The sequence below is a fragment of the Balaenoptera acutorostrata genome, chromosome 16 (genome assembly GCF_949987535.1).
Source record: "Balaenoptera acutorostrata chromosome 16, mBalAcu1.1, whole genome shotgun sequence".
Classification (NCBI taxonomy): Eukaryota; Metazoa; Chordata; class Mammalia; order Artiodactyla; family Balaenopteridae; genus Balaenoptera; species Balaenoptera acutorostrata.
Window position 1 is genome coordinate 25,406,102 of NC_080079.1, and position 20,092 is coordinate 25,426,193.

Sequence of the window (20,092 nt, forward strand, 5' to 3'; positions counted from 1 at the left end):
GAAGACCCAACAATGAAGACACAATGCAGCCAAAAATAAATAAATAAATAAATAAATTTATTAAAAAAAGAAAAATTATTAAAAGCAACAAGGGAAAAATGACAAATAACATACACGGGAATTTCCATAAGGTTAACAGCTAATTTCTCAGCAGAAACTCTACAAGCCAGAAGGGAGTGGCACAATATATTTAAAGTGATGAAAGGGAAGAACCTAGAATCAAGATTACCATACCCAGCAAGCATCTCATTCAAATTCAATGGAGAAATCAAAAGCTTTACAGACAAGCAAAAGCTAAGAGAATTCAGCACCACCAAACCAGCTCTACAACAAATGCTAAAGGAACTTCTCTAAGTGGGAAACAAAAGAGAAGAAAAGGACCTACAAAAACACACCCCAAACAATTAAGAAAATGGTAGTAGGAAAATACGTATCAATAATTACCTTAAATGTGAATGGATTAAATGCTCCAACCAAAAGACACAGGCTTACTGAATGGATACAAATGGACCCATCTATATGCTGCCTACAAGAGACCCACTTCAGACCTAGGGACACTGACAGACTGAAAGTGAGGGGATGGAAAAAGATATTCCATGCAAATGGAGATCAAAAGAAAGCTGGAGTAGCAATACTCATATCAGATAAAATAGACTTTAAAATAAAGAATGTTATAAGAGACAAGGAAGGACACTACATAATGATCAAGGGATCAATCCAAGAAGAAGATATCACAATTATAAATATATATGCACCCAACATAGGAGCACCTCAATACATAAGGCAAATGCTAACAGCTATAAAAGAGGAAATCAACAGTAATAATAATATAATAACAATAATAACAATAATAGTGAGGGACTTTAACACCTCACTTACACCAATGGACAGATCATCCAGACAGAAAATAAGGAAACACAAGCTTTAAATGACACAATAGACCAGATAGATTTCATTGATATTTATAGGACATTCCATCCAAAAACAGCAGATTACACTTTCTTCTCAAGTGCGCACGGAACATTCTCCAGGATACATCACATCTTGGGTCACAAATCAAGCCTCAGTAAATTTAAGAAAATCGAAATCATATTAAGCATCTTTTCTGACCACAACGCTATGAGATTAGAAATCAATTACAGGGAAAAAAACGTAAAAAACACAAACACATGGAGGCTAAACAATACATTGCTAAATAACCAAGAGATCACTGAAGAAATCAAAGAGGAAATCAAAAAAATACCTAGAGACAAATGACAATGAAAACACGATGATCCAAAACCTATGGGATGCAGCAAAAGCAGTTCTAAGAGGGAAGTTTATAGCAATACAATCCTACCTCAAGAAACAAGAAAAATCTCAAATAAACAATCTAACCTTACACCTAAAGGAACTAGAGAAAGAAGAACAAACAAAACCCAAAGTTCGCAGAAGGAAATACATCATAAAGATCAGAGCAGAAATAAATGAAATAGAAACAAAACAATAGCAAAGATCAATAAAACTAAAAGCTGGTTCTTTGAGAAGATAAACAAAATTGATAAACCTTTAGCCAGACTCATCAAGAAAAAGAGAGAGAAGACTCAAATCAATAAAATTAGAAATGAAAAAGGAGAAGTTACAACAGACACCAAAGAAATACAAAGCATCATAAGAGACACTACAAGCAACTCTATGCCAATCAAATGGACAATCTGGAAAAAATGGACAAATTCTTAGAAAGGTGTAACCTTCCAAGACTGAACCAGGAAGAAATAGAAAATATGAACAGACCAATCACAAGTAATGAAATTGAAACTGTGATTAAAAATCTTCCAACAAACAAAAGTCCAGGACCAGATGGCTTCACAGGTGAATTCTATCAAACATTTAGAGGAGAGAAAAGAACACAAAAGAACCCGAATAGCCAAAGCAATCTTGAGGGGAAAAAATGGAGCTGGAGGAATCAGACTCCCTGACTTCAGACTATACTACAAAGTTACACTAATCAAGACAATATGGTACTGGCACAAAAACAGAAATATAGATCAATGGAGCAGGATAGAAAGCCCAGAGATAAACCCATGCACCTATGGTCACCTAATCTATGACAAAGGAGGCAAGGATATACAATGGAGAAAAGACAGTCTCTTCAATAAGTGGTGCTGGGAAAACTGGACAGCTAAATGTAAAAGAATGAACACTCCCTAACACCATACACAAAAATAAACTCAAAATGGATTAAAGACCTAAATGTAAGACTGGATGCTATAAAACTCTTAGAGGAAAACATAGGAAGAAAACTCTTTGACATAAATCACAGCAAGATCTTTTTTGACCCACTTCCTAGAGTAATGGAAATAAAAACAAAAATAAACAAATGGGACCTAATGAAACTTAAAAGCTTTTGCACAGCAAAGGAAACTATAAACAAGACGAAAAGACAATGCTTGGAATGGGAGAAAATATTTGCAAATGATTCAAGGGACAAAGGATTAATCTCCAAAATATATAAACAGCTCATGCAGCTCAATATTAAAGAAACAAACAACCCAATCAAAAAATGGGCAGAAGACCTAAACAGACATTTCTCCAAAGAAGACATACAGATGGCCAAGAGGCACATGAAAAGCTGCTCAACATCACTAATTATTAGAGAAATTCAAATCAATGAGGTATCACCTCACACTGGTTAGAATGGGCATCATCAGAAAATCTGCAAACAACAAATGCTGGAGAGGGTGTGGAGAAAAGGGAACCCTCTTGCACTGTTGGTGGGAATGTAAATTGATACAGCCACTATGGTGAACAATATGGAGGTTCCTTAAGAAACTAAAAGTAGAATTATCATATGACCCAGCAATCCCACTACTGGGCATATACCCTGAGCAAACCATAGTTCAAAAAGACACATGCACCCCAATGTTCATTGCAGCAGTATTTACAATAGCCAGGATATGGAAGCAACCTAAATGCCCATCAACAGACAAATGGATAAAGAAGATGTGGCACATATATACAATGGAATATTACTCAGCCATAAAAAGGAACGAAATTGGGTCATTTGTAGAGACATGGATGGACCTAGAGACTGTCATACAGAGTGAAGTAAGTCAGAAGGAGAAAAAGAAATATCGTATGTTAATGCATATACGTGGAATCTAGAAAAATGGTATAGATGAACCAGTTTGCAAGGCAGAAGAAAGAAGTTGAAAGCAAATTTACTGTGCTAGGAAAGTACAGCTCTGTAGTACTGCTCTGCATTATAGTGAATCATCTCCAAGGCCTTTGTGGTTGTGTGCATAAGATGTGAACATCTAGATACACACTGCTGTTAGCCACAGGTAAAAGGGCACAGTAGCTGTAATTTTTGTAGCTGTAATTGTCAGTAATATTAACCTGAGGAAGCTAAACTGAACTGATTCTGCTGGTTAAAGATAAAGAGTTAGAGGTCCTTGTGGTAAGAAATAGTTTTCTTCCTTCTAAGTATCATCTGTTTTTATTGCCCATATACACCCACTTGGTAAGAATATTCTTCTGTGAATTTTCAGGAATGCAACTGGAATAATTTTATACTATCTAATATATAAGAAATTGATATTAATGAGGTGTTTTTATACATGCTCAGGTCATGCCAGGTTTCTACCAGTAAAAACTTATAGCCACAGTACACGTTGTTTTTTGGAAAGCATTATTTCTTTTTCTCTAGTCTAAGGGAACACAGTACACAGACCCTAAAGGCAAAGGAAATTGAACGGAAGTCAGATAAAAGGATATAAAATAGAAGGTACTGATGGATTTTAGTGCTTTTAAACTTTTACTTTTGTGAGAAGTTTCAATGGAGAATTTAATGCAGATGAGACTTGAAGCTTTTGAAGAGGATCTTAAGTCTTGATGAGATTATTCAAACTCAAATCCTGAACTTGTAATGACGGTGAACCACGGTCTTCAAAATTTTTTGTACTTAATGCTCTCCTAAAGTGCTATTTTAAATGCTATTTGTGCCACAATGCAAATTGTCTCCTGTTTTTGCCCATGACTGGCCCTTGGAATTCTTTAAATTATGTCCGTGTTAGAGTCCATAGATACCAGTTCTGCAAAATTGCCCCAAGCAACTTCACAAGCCTCCATGGTGAAGCCCCTCTACCTCCAGGTACCACCCCCAGGGATAAACACCTAACTTTTTGTTACACTGTAATGTATTTTATCATACTTCTTAAAAATAACCCTGTTTTCCCCTTTCATCAGCCGCTACAAAGTCTTCCTCTGACATTATTTTGTCTTTCACTAAGTACATGGTTTGTCAAACACATGTGACATAGTGCCACCCACAAATGCAGCAAGGGGTGCCCTGGCCATGGGTCCCCTGCTTTAAAGGACTCAGGTCTCTGTCATGGTAACAGCAGGTAACAGCACCCAACATTCCGCCAGCACCACTGCGACCCTAAAGATATACTGCTGTGACTAACCCCTTTCTGGCTCCAGAGTTCTCAGCTTTTTTCTCTTGAATGCTGTGAGGTTTGTGCTTTGTGCCTCTACCGATATCAGTACATCTTTCACAGTGAGAACTGGAACTCATTTTCCTTATTTATCTCTCCCAGTCCATTCTCTGGGATAGTCTATCTTTCCCCTTCCCGACTAAGAAAGAAAGGCCACTCATCTTCCTCTGATCTGCATGGTGCAGAGGTCAGGGCACCTTCTCCTGAATATCAGCCACGGATATTTCCCAGAAACCCAGCTGGAGAACTCCGTTTTCATCTAAAACCCAGTCAGGATTTCATGGAGTAAGATAGCCACAAGATGGCTTTTTCAATTTGATTCTGTTCAGTTCCTCCTTTGCTCTAGCACAGGGCAAGTTCAGATTCCCAGAGTCATAGCTGATTGCAGCCAAGGTCAGTATTTGTTTCCCAGAGTCCACACTTCCTGCCCACCCTACATCCTCTACCTACCATTTACTCTGGGAGCAGTGGCAGGACTTGCCTCATCACATTCTTCTCTAGTGGTGGCTTTAAAATGCTCAAGTTGTAGTTAAAGGTATATTGTGTTTTGGGGGGTGGTGCATGGAGAGTTTGATGGAAACACAAATAAGCCAACTAGTGAGGGAGTAGCAACAGAAACTGCCCAGAGCTTAAGAAGCACTAGAGGAGAAATCTTGACTGTTGTCCAAGACACTTCTCCCTGTGACTCAGCAATGTGGGATTTTGTCAGCCAGTTTTGTGTTTGGCACTCGCACTAAGCACTGCCTGAGTTTGGCACTCGCATTTCAGCAAAGAAATTCTTCAGGGCAGAAACACATAGCTCCACTCCTTCCTCATGCCACCTCAGCAAAGGACACAACCATCTCTGACTGTGATAATCAGACACCCAGGAGCATCCTGGATTCTTCCTTCTCTCTTACCCCTCTTTATCAATCCATCAACAACGTCTATAGGTTTTTACCTTTAAGATATTTTTAACACATGGACTCAACAGTGGCTTTCAACTGGGTGTGATTTTGTCCCCCAGGGGACATTTGACAATGTCCATAGATAATTTTGATTGTCACAACTGTGCAGGTGCTACTGGCAGGGATGCTGCTAAACATCCCGCAAGGCATGAGACCCACCCCCACCCTCATCCAGTCCCAAATGCCAGTAGTGCTCAGCCTGACAACCCTGCTTTGCTTCCCTTGTTGGGACCATGAAATCGACTCCTAGCAGATCTTCCTATTTCTATTCTCTCTACTCTCCTACACAATTGATAATCCTCCTGCAGCCAGAATGATCTTTAATAAACATATATCTGATCATGTCATTCCTCTCTTTAAAACCATTTAATGTATTTCTGTGGCTCTTAGGATAAAGAACAGAATTCTCAACTTGGCCTTTACCTGGTGCTTTGCTCCTTCTCCAGCCTTCAGTGTTTTCTACTGATCACCCTCTGTTCCAATCACACTGCCCTTCCCAGTTCATACCATCTGTTTTCCTTCCTTAATTCCTTTACGAAAACTGTTCTCTGCCCATTCCCCATCCTCTACCCGCAGCAATCACTCCTCATCCTTTAAATCTCGGTGAAAACAGCACACGCACACAGAAACCAGCTCTGACACTGCCCATCCAACCAGGAGAGGACCACAACATAAGCCCTGTAATATCATGTTCCTTTTTTTCTTAATTCAATCTGTGATTCCTACATTTGTGTAATGGAGTGGATGTCTATCCCTCACTCCCTGGGCCCCACCAAGAAGGAAGTTCTTCTAAGTTCCATGAAGGAAGGCACGGTATCTGGTTTGCTCACTATTTTGTTCCAAGCAACTAGCACAATGCACAGTAATACTGGGTAAATATTTGTGAATGAAATGAAGAGAAGGTGGCAAGATGGGAAGGAGAGACCTAAAGAAGGGAAGAGGAGAGGACTGGAGAGGGGGTAGGGCAGAAGGAAAGTAGGGGAGGGCAAGAGAGTGTATGAGAGGGAAGGGAAGAGGCAAGGAAAAACTGCTGACCTTTTGATCAGTTACTTCCAGAAGCTTTCTGCCTCCTTGAAATAGTTGAGGGTCCATTAGAGTGTGTAATAAGTAATTAAAGGCTTGAAGCTCTAGATTTAGACTAGATCTGGCTTTAAGTCCCACTCAGTTTTGTAGCCTTGGACAAATTAATTCTCTTATCCTGTTTTCCTTTTCTATAAAATGGGGCTGATTGGGGGGTTTGAATATTAAATGAAATAATATCTGACCGCGCTTGGAAAGACGTCTGGCACAGTCACCACTCAATATTAAAGTCTGCTACTGATATTTATTAATTTTGTAATTATATGCCCCGTAGTGGGCCACTCCAGCACCCACCTTGGGGCCAGCCCCTCGCTTCGTTCTATGCTCTCCCATTGGTCAAGGCCCGTCAGCGCTTCCACCAATCCGCTTGGCTCGAGAGGGAGCAGCTGAAAGGACAGAGCCAATGGGCGCAGGGGTTGCGGTCTCCCGGATACGGTGTAAACAGTGGAGACCGCCCACCCAGCAGCCAGGGGCCTCGGTGTAACCGTTGCAGACACGGGCCTGGGTCCGGCGTTTGCTGCCCCCGGCCCGGCTGAGAGACACACGGCCCATGGCGCAAGACCGGGAGCGAGATGAAGCCCAGAACGTCGCCCTCGGCGCGTCCCTGTCCGTGAGGTGCGGCGTTCGCGGCCCCGCGACTGACTCGTCTAGTGGAAATTCTTCCCTCAGAACTGCATCCTCTCCCTATCCTCCGCTTCCTCCCATCCCTGTAGACCTGCTTTCACGCAAATTCGACCTCTTTTCCTTCAACCCCCAACGCCTTCCTGCAGGCTTCCTTTCTCTGTGACTTCTCTCCATTCCCCTCGTCCCCTTATTCAATGACCACATTTCCAGCTCTTTCCACGCCCCCCCCCCCGTTCCTCACTATTCTGTGACCCCAACCCTCGCTGGCTTACCCAGTACTGCTCTCCTCCACTCTCCATTTCTGCCTCCTCTTTTTGACTATTACCTTCAGTGATCCGTTTTGCTTTCATATATATTCCCCACTCCCCACCCCCATCCCAATGACAGCCCTCCTCCCATCCTAGTGGTCTTTGGTGATTTTCCCCGAAGTTAGGGCCATCAATCCCTTCCTTCTCTCTCCTATCCACCGACTCTGGATTTGTTTGCACTTATACTGGCCTTTGAAAAGCATAAAGCGCTGCCCAGGTGTAAGTTAGTATTGCTCTCCTTCCACATTCTAGAGTGTTACCTGCACTATGTTCACACAGCAACCTCCACCAGTCCTGGCTGTACTCTCCATTCCCATGAAGTTTCTCTCCAAACCAGTGTCTTTCTCTTGCCCTCTCCACCATCTTTAAGCATATCTTTACTATTTAAATAGAAGTAGACTCTCCCCCTCTTCTCAGTCTCTCTCTTCTTGGTCTAGCTTACACTCACCAAACACTCCTTACTTAAAAATATGTTACTTTTGTGTTCTAATCTTTTCATTCATGTTGACTTATTCCTTTTACTTTCTGCATTTATCTCTACATTTTAGATCTAAAATATGGCTACACATGCTCCATCTTTGTAAAGAAGCAATTTCCCTACTGGGCTCACAACCATAAAGCAGGCAGTCCTATTCAAAGTTTTTTTTTAACGTTTATTTTAAAAATCAAAACTAATTTTAAAGGTAAGGACCAGGATGCAACCTGTTTTCAATTAGGATCAAGCTCTTTTCTCTCTCTGTTGTTTTTACTTTTTCTTTTCCAAGTATACAAGACCCCAGAAATCCTTCTGAGATTTTTTCAAGTTTGAACAGAGGTTGTGCTTCACTGGAAAAGCACTTTGAAGAAGGTTCTTGAGACCTATGGAACTTTAGGTGGCATTTAAGATTCTGTAGTGCCTGGGCTTAAACTGGTCTCACAGCAACCTTGTGTGTTTGGGCAAAAAGGGGGTGAAAAGAGAATAGATACGTTTCAAAAATTTTGATGATCTTTTGTTTACTTTGTTTAAAAAAGAAAGAAAGAAAAAGTATTTGAAATGTATTCTATTGATGTTGATGTGTCTTTTCCCAAAGATGGGTGCAAGGATTCCCCAGGCAGAATGTTCATTTTGTCAACGACAGCACCATTTGCTACCCTTGTGGGAATTTCGTAATATTTATTAATATTGAAACCAAGAAAAAGACTGTACTCCAGTGTATGAATGGAATTGTGGGTGTCGTGGCAACTAACGTTCCTTATGAGGTTGTGGCTTTTTCTGACCGGCGGCTGAGACCCCTCATCTACATATACAACTTTCCTGGATTAACCAGAAGGACCAAATTAAAAGGTATCTTACAAGACCCTTCCTCTGCCATGACTGAAGGATTTTGTTTTAAGGTGTGACCAGATCTAGCTCTTATAAATGAAGTTTGGTTTTTTTTTGAAGGATTGTTTTTTCAGTTTTGGTGGGTTTTTTATTTGTTTTGTTTTTTGGTAATACACATTTATAAGGAAGGAATCAGGCTGATCACTTAGAATTTAATTAAGTAGGCTAGAACCTTGCTACTTAATATGTGGTCTGCTTACAATTAGCATTGCGTTGCCTAAGATGCTTATTATAAATGCAGAAACTCTGCTCTCATCCAGGACCTACTGAATTGTAATCTGTGTTTTAACCAGATTCCCTAGGTGATTCATACGCACGTTAAACTTGAGAAGCACTGGGCTAGAACACTCTATTAGAGCACTAAATGTTGTTCGTAAACCTTTTTCAGAACAGTATTTTCTTTCCTTATGATTTATGGAAAATCTAACTGAATGGATGTTGTATAACTTCTAAAGATAAGTCTCTGAGCCTCAATTTCCTTATCCATGAAATGGGGATAATGGTATCTACTGTTAAGGCTGTGGTGATAATAAATGAAATTATGTGTAACATATGTAATTATATAATACATTTCATATGTATATATATGAAATGTATATATATATATATATATATATATAATATATATGTCATATATACAATGTCAATCAATGTTTCCTACCATTTAAATCATTATTGACTCATTCATAGATACAGCTGACCCAGGCTGGGCTGTTGCACATATACTAGGGCCTCCATGTAACGATTCCCTCATTTAACACATCTTGGACAGAAAGCTTAGGAAGGCTTGAGGCTGGTCTCAGTTCTGTAGCTTATGATAAAAGAAGTGTTTGGATCATGCCAAGGATATTCACTGTTATTTAACATTTTATTTGTGGGGAAATTTGTCTGTGTTCTTAACAGACTAAAACAACATTTAAAACATAACCCATTCATACATTGGGAACCGTCTACAGGCATATCTTGTTCTATTGTGCTTTGCTTTATTATGCTTCATAGATACTGCATTTTTTACAGATTGAAAGTTTGTGGCAACCCTGCATTGAACAAGTCTACTGACACCATTTTTACAATAGTATTTGCTCACTTCTTGTCTCTGTGTCACATTTTGGTAATTATTGCAATTTTTCAAACTTTCCCCATTATTATTATATTTGTTTTGGTGATCAGCGATCTGTGATGTTACTATTGTATTTGTTTTGGGGTGCCACAAACTACACCCAAATAAGATGGCAAACTTAATCTCTAAATTTTGTATATGTTCTGACTGTTGCACCAAACAGCCATACCCCTGTCTCTCTGCCTCTCCTCAGGCCTCCCTGTTCCTTGAGACACAACAGTATTGAAATTAGGCCCATTAATAACCCTACAATAGCCTCTAAGTGTTCAAGTGAAAGGAAGAGTCGCACATATCTCTCTTGAAATCAAAAGCTAAAAATAATTAAGCTTAGTGAAGAAGGCATGTCAAAAGCCCAGATAGACCGGAAGCTAGGCCTCTTGCACCAAATCGTTAGCCAAGTTGTGAATGCAAAGGAAAAGTTCTTGAAGGAAATTCAGAGTGCTACTCCAGTGAACACACAAATGATAAGAAAGCAAAACAGTCTCATTGCTGATATGGAGAAAGTTTTAGTGGTCTGGATAGCAGATCAAACAGCCACAATATTCCCTTAAGCCAAAACCTAATCCAGAGCAAGGCCCTAACTCGCTTTAATTCTGTGAAGGCTGAGAGAGGTGAGAAAGCTGCAGAAGAAAAGTTTGAAGCTACCAGAGGTTGGTTCATGAGGTTTAAGGAAAGAAGTCATCTCCATAACATAAAAGTGTAAGGTGAAGCAGCAAGTCCTGATGTAGAAGCTGCAGCAAGTTATCTAGAAGATCTAGCTAAGATAATTAATAAAGGTGGCTACACTAAGCAACAGATTTTCAATGTAGATGAAACAGCCTTATATTGGAAGAAGATACCTTCTAGGACTTTTATAGCTAGAGAAGAGAAGTCAATGCCTAGTTTCAAAACTTCGAAAGACAGGCTGACTCTCTTGTTAGGGGCTAATGCAGCTTGTGACTTGAAGTTGAAGTCAATGCCCATTTACTATTCTGAAAATCCTAGGGCCTTTAAGAACTGTGGTAAATCTACTCTGCCTGTGCTCTACAAATCCTGGACGACAGCATATCTGTTTACAACATGGCTTACTGAATATTTTAAGCTCACTATTGAGACCTACTGCTTAGAAAAGAAGATTCCTTTCAAAATATTACTGCTGGGCTTCCCTGGTGGCGCAGTGGTTGAGAATCTGCCTGCCAATGCAGAGGACACGGGTTCGAGCCCTGGTCTGGGGAAATCCCACATGCCGCGGAGCAACTGGGTCCGTGAGCCACAACTACTGAGCCTGCGCGTCTGGAGCCTCTGCTCCGCAACAAGAGAGGCCGCGATAGTGAGAGGCCCGCGCACCGCGATGAAGAGTGGCCCCCGCTCGCCACAACTAGAGAAAGCCCTCGCACAGAAACGAAGACCCAACACAGCCAAAAATAAATAAATAAATAAATAATTTAAAAAAAAAATATTACTGCTTATTGACAATGCACCTGGTCACCCAAGAGCTCTGGTGGAGATGTACAATCAGATTAATGTTGTTTTCATGGCTTGCTAATGCAACATCCCTTCTGCACCCCATGGATCAAGGAGTAATTTCAACTTTCAAGTCTTATTATTCAAGAAATACATTTTGTAAGACTGCCATAGATACTGACTCTTCTGATGGATCTGGGCAAAGTAAATTGAATACCTTCTGGAAAGGGTTTACCATTCTAGATGCCATTAAGAACATTCGTGATTCATTGAAAGAGGTTAAAATATCAATATTAACAGGAGTTTGGAAGAAGTTGATTCCAACCCTGATGGATGACTGAGGGGTTCAAGACTTTAGTGGAGGAAGTAATTGCAGATATGGTGGAAATAGCAAGAGAACTAGAATGAGAAGTGGAGCCTGAAGATGTGACTGAATTGCTGCAATCTCACTGTAAAACTTGAAGAGATGAGGAGTTTCTTCTTACGGATGAGCAAAGAAAGTGGCTTCTTGAGTTGGAATCTATTCCTGGTGAAGATGCTATGAGGTTGTTGAAATGACAAGAAAAGGTTTAGAATATTACATAAACTTAGTTGATAAAACAGTGGCAGAGTTTGAGAAGATTGACTTTAATTTTGAAAGAAGTTCTGCCCTGGGTAAAATGCTATCAGACAGCATTGTGTGCTACAAAGAAATCGTTCATGAAAGGAAGAGTCAGTTGATGTGGCAAACTTCATTGTTGTCTTATTCTAATAAATAGCCACAGCCACCCAACCTTCAGCAATCACCACCCTCATCAGGCAGCAGCCATCAACATGGTGGCAAGTCCCTCCACCAGCAAAAAGATTATGACTCACTAAAGGCTGAGATGATGCTTAGCATCTTTTGGTAATAAAATATTTTTAAATTAAGGAAATTATTTTTTTTAGACATAATGATATTGCACACTTAATAGACTACAGTATAGTGTAAATATGACTTTTGTATGCACTGGGAAACGAAAAAAATTTGTTACTCGCTTTATTGCAATATTTGCTTTATTGTGGTGGTTTGAAACCAAACCCATATCTCCAAAGTATGCCTGTACATGGACCATAACTACCCTTCATCTTTAAAATTTCTGCAGGGACTTCCCTGATGGTCCAGTGGTTAAGACTCCACGCTTCCAATGCAAGGGGTGCAGGTTCAGTCACTGTTCGGGGAACAAAGATCCCACATGCCACACGGCACGGCCAATAAATAAGTAAATAAATAAATAAAATTTCCGCAGCTTTACAGAAATAGAGACACAGATGTAGAGAACAAACTTATGGATACCAAGGGGGGGGGTGGGGGTGGGATGAACTGGAGTTTGGGATTGACATATATACACTACTATGTATAAAATAGATAACTAATGAGAACCTACTGTGTAGCACAGGGAGCTCAATGCTCTGTGGTGACCTAAATGGGAAGGAAATCTAAAAAAGGGGATGTATATGTCTACATATAACTGATTCACTTTGCTGTACAGCAGAAGCTAACACAACATTGTAAAGCAATTATACTCCGATAAAATTTTTTTTAATTAAAAATAAAAAAATAAAATTAAAAATAATTTCCCCAGCTTTATTATTTGGCTGTAGCCCTGTACAAGCAATTGAAAGTTAATTCAAACCAATAGCCAACATTAATATTGAATAATGAAACTCTAAAGGCATTTATAATAAAATTAGGACTAAGTCATCAAGGATGCCTGTTGTTACCACTAATATTAAAACCAACGTGGAGTTTCTAGCCAACACAACAAAATATGAAACTGAAAAATTATACCTATGGGAAAGGAGTTAATGCATAATGGTGTACTGGGACTAATAAAATAATGCTCAGTGAGATGGCTGGTTTCAAAATAAATATCCATACAATTAGAAGATTTAAACACTTAGGAATACTCCAAAGAAGAAATGTGACTGACCTTAATGAAGAAAACTACAAAAATCACTGATATAAAATATTTAAACATAGGCATATTCCTGCATGGAGAGTCCAGTTATTATAAAAGTATTTCTGATATCTTCACAGAGTATAATTCATAGGTTAATCATATGTTTTAGAGAGCCAGGAGTACTTAAATGAGATGAATATTCTTCCAGAACAAAAAGTAAAGAATGGGAATAATTTGAAAGAGATTGATGCCAAGGCAGAGGGCCCTCTTAGCATTATGGTGCAATAGTCATGTAGACTGTTGTATTGGTGCAGGGATCACTCCATCAATGGAAGAGTTGAAGGCTAGGGACAGACTCTAGAATATATACAGCTAAGTATATGATGAAGATGCTGCCCTACACATACACACACAGTAGATGATATGGATTATTCAACAATGATATTAAAACTATGAGAACAAAAGTATCAAGTTAGGTACTCATGCCATACTGTACATCAAAACATATATCAAACAAAAATAAGAGTTCATTATAAACAACAAACCCATTGAAAAGTAGAAAAAACGTGGTAGAAAACTGAAATAATTTGAGGATGGGAAAGAACTTTTCACACAAAGGATAAAATTTTAAATAGAAAGACTTATGTTTTTGATTACATACAAATTTAAATCTTATGAACATCAAAAATACATGAAAAATTAACAGGCAAATAATAAACTGAGGGAAATATTTGGAACAAGGATGACCATACATTTTCAGAGCATTTATGAAACAATAAGAAAAAAGACAGATATTCATTAGAACAATGGAACTTGCCCAAACCACAAGACTACCAACGACCAAAAACATAAAAACTCTTCCATCTCAATATTCACTTTAAAAAGTGTCTTTTAAACCAAGATGAGGTTTTTCTCCTTATCAAGGTCACAATTTTTTTGAAGCTCATAATTGCTAGGCAGAGTGCAGTGAAGTTGATAGCATTCTTTTTTGTTGAAGGTGGGGGTAAAAATTGATACAAAGACATGAATGTAAAGACAGACGTAGGAGAAGGCAAAGCTTGCATCTATGAAACCACACTGAAGAAGAGCAGATAAAGGAGGGGAAACCAGAGGCTCGTATGCAAGGAGTCAGAAGCCGACACTTCCCTGTTTTAGCATCCTCATGATGCACATTTTAAACACGTTGTCGCTAAGACTTTTAATGTCACGTTTCATTTCTTCAACTGTAGGTACAAATGAGAATAGACCTTTTATAATTGTTCCAAGAACTGGAAGATACTAAGCTAAGGGCCAGATATGGCCTAAGAGTCAGAGATATGGAAGTAAGGTAGAATTACTACAACTCCCCAGGGTTTTTCAAGTTGTGTGAATAATTTTTCTAATTACCATGTTTCATATATTTATGGAATATTTTATGGTTCTTGGGCCGTTTCAAGCCAAATGGGGACATACATGGTGCAGTATGCTCAGTTTTGTACTGAAGACTAGAGAGAGTGACCTTGTGGTCTTAATTCACTCTAGAATCTTTTAAACATGGATCTGAACTTAGCTCATAGCTTTCTGTTAATAGTGTTAGAAATCAGCCAAGACATCTCTTATTCCAGGAACCAAATGCTTTTGAATTATGTAAAAATTATTAGATAAGGGAAATTAAACTGTAAGACTATAGTTAATCTGAACATAATGATTAAATCCTTGTAATGGATTTTGTATTTTAGGCAATGTTCTTCTGGACTACACTTTACTTTCGTTCAGTTACTGTGGCACCTACCTGGCTAGTTACTCCTCCCTCCCAGAATTTGAACTGGCCCTCTGGTAAGTTGCAGCCTCCTGCAGAATTCCTTTCATTGGGTCACATTTTAATCTTGTCCTTCTGGATTGTATCAAAGGACATATACATGAAAAATCCAGAACAAGGAAAAATGGAAGAAATAAAAGTCCTAATCATAAGGTTTAATATAGTCACTACTTTCAGGCAGAAAATTGGCAGTGCAAAAGCTAAAAGAGATTAATTACCGTCTTTCTCTTTTTGTTAACCTGTTATAATATTTCCTCTGTCAGGTAAAGAACACATGGATAAGTACATAAAGTTTCATCTTTTCTTAAAACAACTGATACCTTTGAATTATTTTCATATTTTCCACTAATGTTGAAATTAAGATGGTCTCTATATTAGAGCTCAGTTTGAGTAATTGTTTTTAGGGACATTGGAACAATTATATGTTCAGAGAATGGAACATTATATCCCATTTTCCAGCTGTAGAGGAAATACTTGTGAATAAGACACATGCCTGGTCTTTGCTGGGTCACTTCATGTGGCCACCTTCAAAGCTGCACTCACTCTTCCATCCATAATATAAACTGCTTCAGGGGGGAATTTGTCTTATTAAGGGGAAATACAGAATATTCCACGAATGATTGAGGACACTCCTTACATACCAGCATTTCTCAGGAAAAAATGTAATAATCTAGATTCCGAGAACAACATTTAGTTTATGCAGAGTTACTTTTTTTAAAAACAGCTTTACTGAGGTATGACTGGCGTATAATATACTGCCCATATATATATATATATATATATATATATATATATATATATATATATATATATACACACACACAGACACACACAGACACACACAACTTTCTAACTTTTGACTTACCCATAAAACCATCACCATAATCAGGATAATGAATATATCCATCAGCTCCAAAAGTTTCCCTTTGCTCTTCAGACCCTTCCTTACTGGCTCTTGCCACACATCCCTGTACACCATCATTGCCCTGCCCCTCGCCCCCAGGGAACCAGGGAACCACTGATGTGTTTACTCACACTCTGGATTACTTTGCATTCTCTAGAATTGCACATACATTATATACTCTTTTTTTTGGTCTGGCTTCTTCCACGCAGCACAATTATTTTGAAATTCTCTCATGTACTGTGTGTTTCAATAGTTCATTCCTTCCTATTCCATGGTATGGATGTACCACAGTTTGTTTACCCACTCACCTGTTGATGGTTGTATTGGTTTGCTAGGGCTGCCATTAACAAAGTACCACAAACTGAGTGGCTTAAACATAGAAATTTATTGTCTCACAGTTCTGGAGGCCAGAAGTCTGAGATCAAGGTGTCAGCAGGGTTGGCTCCTGCTCAGGACTGTGAGGGACAGTCTGTTCCAGATTGTGAATAACTGTCTTCGTGTTCACATGGTGTTCTCCTTGTATGTGTATCTGTCTCTTAATTTCCCCTTTTTATAAGGCTACTAGTCATATTTAAGTAGGGCCACCCTAAATGGCTTCATTTAATTCAGTAAAGACCCTCCTTCCAAATAAGGTCACATTCTGAGATGCTGAGGGTAAGGATATCAACCCTTGAATTGTGGGGGAAGCAGTTCAACCATAGCAATACTTAAAGGATGAGTAGGAATCAGCTTTGTGAAGAGGAAGAGGAGGAGGATTCTAAGCAGAGGACAGGCATGTGCAAAGGCCATGAGGTCAGAAAATATGGTGAGTTTGCAGATTTAATTAAGAGATCATAATGATGAGAACAAGAGATGAGCCATGAGAGGCAAGCCCAGAGGGACAGTCTGAGGCCAGCTCATGAGCAGCCTTGTAAATATGTGACCATGTAGTTTACCATCCAAATCAGGACACTTGTGGGAGTGAAAGGGGTATGTTATCAATAATTAATACAGAAGGATACTCACCCTATGTATAAGCCATGCTAGTAGGCACGTCCTTTATCCTAGAGACATTGGGAGACTATTAAGGATTTTTTTTAAAAATTTATTTATTTAATTGGAGTATAGTTGCTTTTTTTTTTTTAGTTAATTAATTAATTTATTTATTTTTGGCTGTGTTAGGTCTTCGTTTCTGTGTGAGGGCTTTCTCTAGTTGCGGCGAGCGGGGGCCACTCTTCATCGCGGTGCGCGGGCCTCTCACTATCGCGGCCTCTCCTGTTGCGGAGCACAGGCTCCAGACGCGCAGGCTCAGTAATTGTGGCACACGGGCCCAGTTGCTCCACGGCATGTGGGATCTTCCCAGACCAGGGCTCGAACCCGTGTCCCCTGCATTGGCAGGCGGATTCTCAACCACTGTGCCACCAGGGAAGCCCCTATTAAGGATTTTAACCAGGGATGTGACATGATTAGCTCTGCATGTAAGGAGACTCCTTCTAGCCACGTCATGGAAGGATGTTGGAGGCAAGTAAGCCATGAACATCAATTAGGAGGCTGTGGTGGTCCAGATGAGAGATGGCTGTGGCATGGATTGGGGTGGTGAGTATAGGGACAGAGAGAAGTGGAGATGTTTGGGAGGTGTTTAGGAGGCAGCACCATGAGGCTTGGTGACCGACTGAATGTTGGGCGTGGTGCTGAGGGAGAGGGACAGTTGAGGGTTTTACCCAGAGTTGTGACTTGGGAAACTTGAGGACGTTGTGGTGCTTTTCAGAAAGATATAGAGAGCATGGGTGGAGGGAGGTTGGATGAGGCAGTGGGGAAGATGAGTTGGGACAGCTGAGTGTGCCTGAGATAAAGAAATGGGGATGTCTAGTTGGCAGTTGATATATCAGTTAGGATTTAGGTTCAGTTGCTGTCACAGAAACCCAAATCACCCTAAAGAGGTGGCTTAAACAAGACTGAAGTTTCTTTCCCTGCCATGCAGCAGTCCGGGTATGAGTAGCCCATGGCTGGTCTGGTGGCTCCCCAGCGTCTGGGGCCTCTCCGCTCTATTCTGTTGTTCTCCCACTCCTAGCGTGTTGCCCTCTTCTCTAGTCTGAAGTGGGGCACCAGCCATGTATTCTGGGGAGCCATGTGGAAAGGAAAAGCATAAGGGGAAGGGCACAAACATTTGTTGGAATGCCTAGCCTGGGAGCTGCACACACCACTGCCACTTAGATCCCACTGGCCAGCTTAGTCACAAGTCAAATCAAGCTACAAGGGAAGCTGGGAAATATGGTCCTCACTGTGGGTGACATGCGCCTGGCTAAAAACCAGGGGTTCTGTTACTCAGAGGAAGAAATGGAGAACAGATGTTGAGAGACACAATTTGTCACTGTCCTAGATAGCCAGACCCAGAGCACAGGAGAGAGGGCTGGAGATTAACATTTGGGAGTTGTTAAATCAGATTAGTAATCAAAGTGCGAAAAGTGGATTAGAGCACCTACAGAGGAACCTCAGACAGAACCTAGAGGAAGACCAATAAAAGGGACTGAAAGAGGCAGCGAGATCTCATAGGACACTCAGAAGGAGAAGTCATGGAGCAAGGAGGGACAGAGGCATGGAGGTTCCAGAATATGCCTCAGCCTGGATTCCAAAGAAAGCAGAGCCTGAGGCAGAAGCTCACCAGCGACTTCTTTAGGAGGGAGTAAAGTTCCAGGTGGGAGGCAAACGGGAAAAGGGGGCAGGGAAGGGGAAGAGCCAGTGTGAATGCGCATTACTTTACTGGGCACCACTTGGCTGCTCTGTCCTGCGGGTGGTCTTCTGAGGGGCCGTAATGGACTACTGTGAACATGGACAGTCCCTGGGCAGTGACGCAGGGGGCTGGGGAAGGGAGAGGAAGATATGGGAACTTACCCACCTACTCCTGTTACCCTATCGATCAAAGTTTCCCTGCCCAGGGTATTAACTCCACCACACTTTCAGATTTATTGCAACCTGGGATGGCCCTGGGCGTGTGGAGCAGGCATGAGGTGTGCCTGTGAAGTTAGTTGAAGCCTACACTGCTGGACAGCCATCGAGTCAGCTAGGCAGAACAGGTGGTCCAGGTCCCAGAAACAGTGCGAGGCCGACAGGTATGGGGTGTCCCATAAGAGCTGTGTGACAGAGAGTCCAAGAGTCATCCCAGAAGGTAGTTGTGGTGAGCGGAGTCCAATCCTGCAGAAGTGAAGTTAGACAAGGACTGAGAAGTGCCTGCTGGGTTTGAGATGAAGGTGGATGTCAGTGGATCTTGGAGACACAGAGCTATGTTGATGGAATGGTGGTGATGGGATGCAGATTTCCTGGAATGAGGAGTGGGAGTGAGAAAGAGGAGGCTGTGAGTTTAGAACAACTCACTCACTCGGGAAGTCTGGCTCGAAGGGAGGGAGAGAGACGTGGAAGGGTGAGACTGAGGGAGGGCTTTTTTTTTTCTTAAGATAGTACAGATGAGCGCTTAACTTAAGTGCTGAGTGGGAGGAGTCAGGAGAGAGGGAGAGTCTGAAGATGCAGAAGAGAGGAATAATGGATAAACTAACATTCCTAAGAAGTCAGGACCTGTAGGGTCCAGAGCACAGGTGGTGAAATTGGCCCTAGGCAGGAGGAAGTATATGCCTTCATTGTAACAGAAGAGGAGAGGGAAAGAATGATACACATCCTGACAGGTCATTACACTCGATAGCAGAAATTTGGAGGAATTCTCAGCTGATGGCCTCTGTTTTCTTTGTGGAAATCAAAGCCATTTACTGAGAGTAAGAAGGAGGTGGAGGAGTTTGAGTCTTCAGGAAAATGGAGAGTATTAAAAAACCAGCACTTTAGAGAACAGGAGAGAAAACCAACCAGAGAAACATAGCAGGATTGGCGGTGGTATAGAGGGTCCCTGGGGGTGGTAACCACGAATTTATAATGTCACTGACACACATAGTCCTGTGATCTTTCTTCTTTTCTCTCAACTGCCCAGGCTTTCAGTCGTATCCATCCAGGGTTGATGGGTTTTCCCAGGCATCTGAGGCAGAAAGTCAAAAAATCCAGGGAACCGGTGATACCAGCAAGAGAATGGTTGATATTGATGGATGGGACCTTTGTGACGGGGATGGAAAGAGGTGGAAGCAGC

The 20,092-nt window shown here is 40.7% G+C and overlaps 1 protein-coding gene across 8 annotated transcripts in view; it reads left to right on the forward strand.

Annotated features, from left to right (window-relative positions):
• Positions 1 to 6,961: 6,961 nt before the first annotated feature.
• Positions 6,962 to 20,092, forward strand: part of CFAP43 (cilia and flagella associated protein 43) — a 104,785-nt gene continuing 91,654 nt past the window's right edge. For 7 of the 8 annotated variants that reach the window (XR_009005725.1, XM_007172089.2, XM_007172091.2 and 4 more), the window contains exons 1-3: positions 6,962 to 7,120; positions 8,508 to 8,761; positions 15,004 to 15,100. Coding sequence is in view for 6 of the 8 variants with exons in the window: in XM_007172089.2 (XP_007172151.1) it covers positions 7,056 to 7,120; positions 8,508 to 8,761; positions 15,004 to 15,100 (416 nt within the window). In the remaining 2 variants the exon portion in view is untranslated. The remainder of the gene's footprint in view (positions 7,121 to 8,507; positions 8,762 to 15,003; positions 15,101 to 20,092) is intronic. The other variant, XM_007172093.2, reaches the window with a different exon arrangement.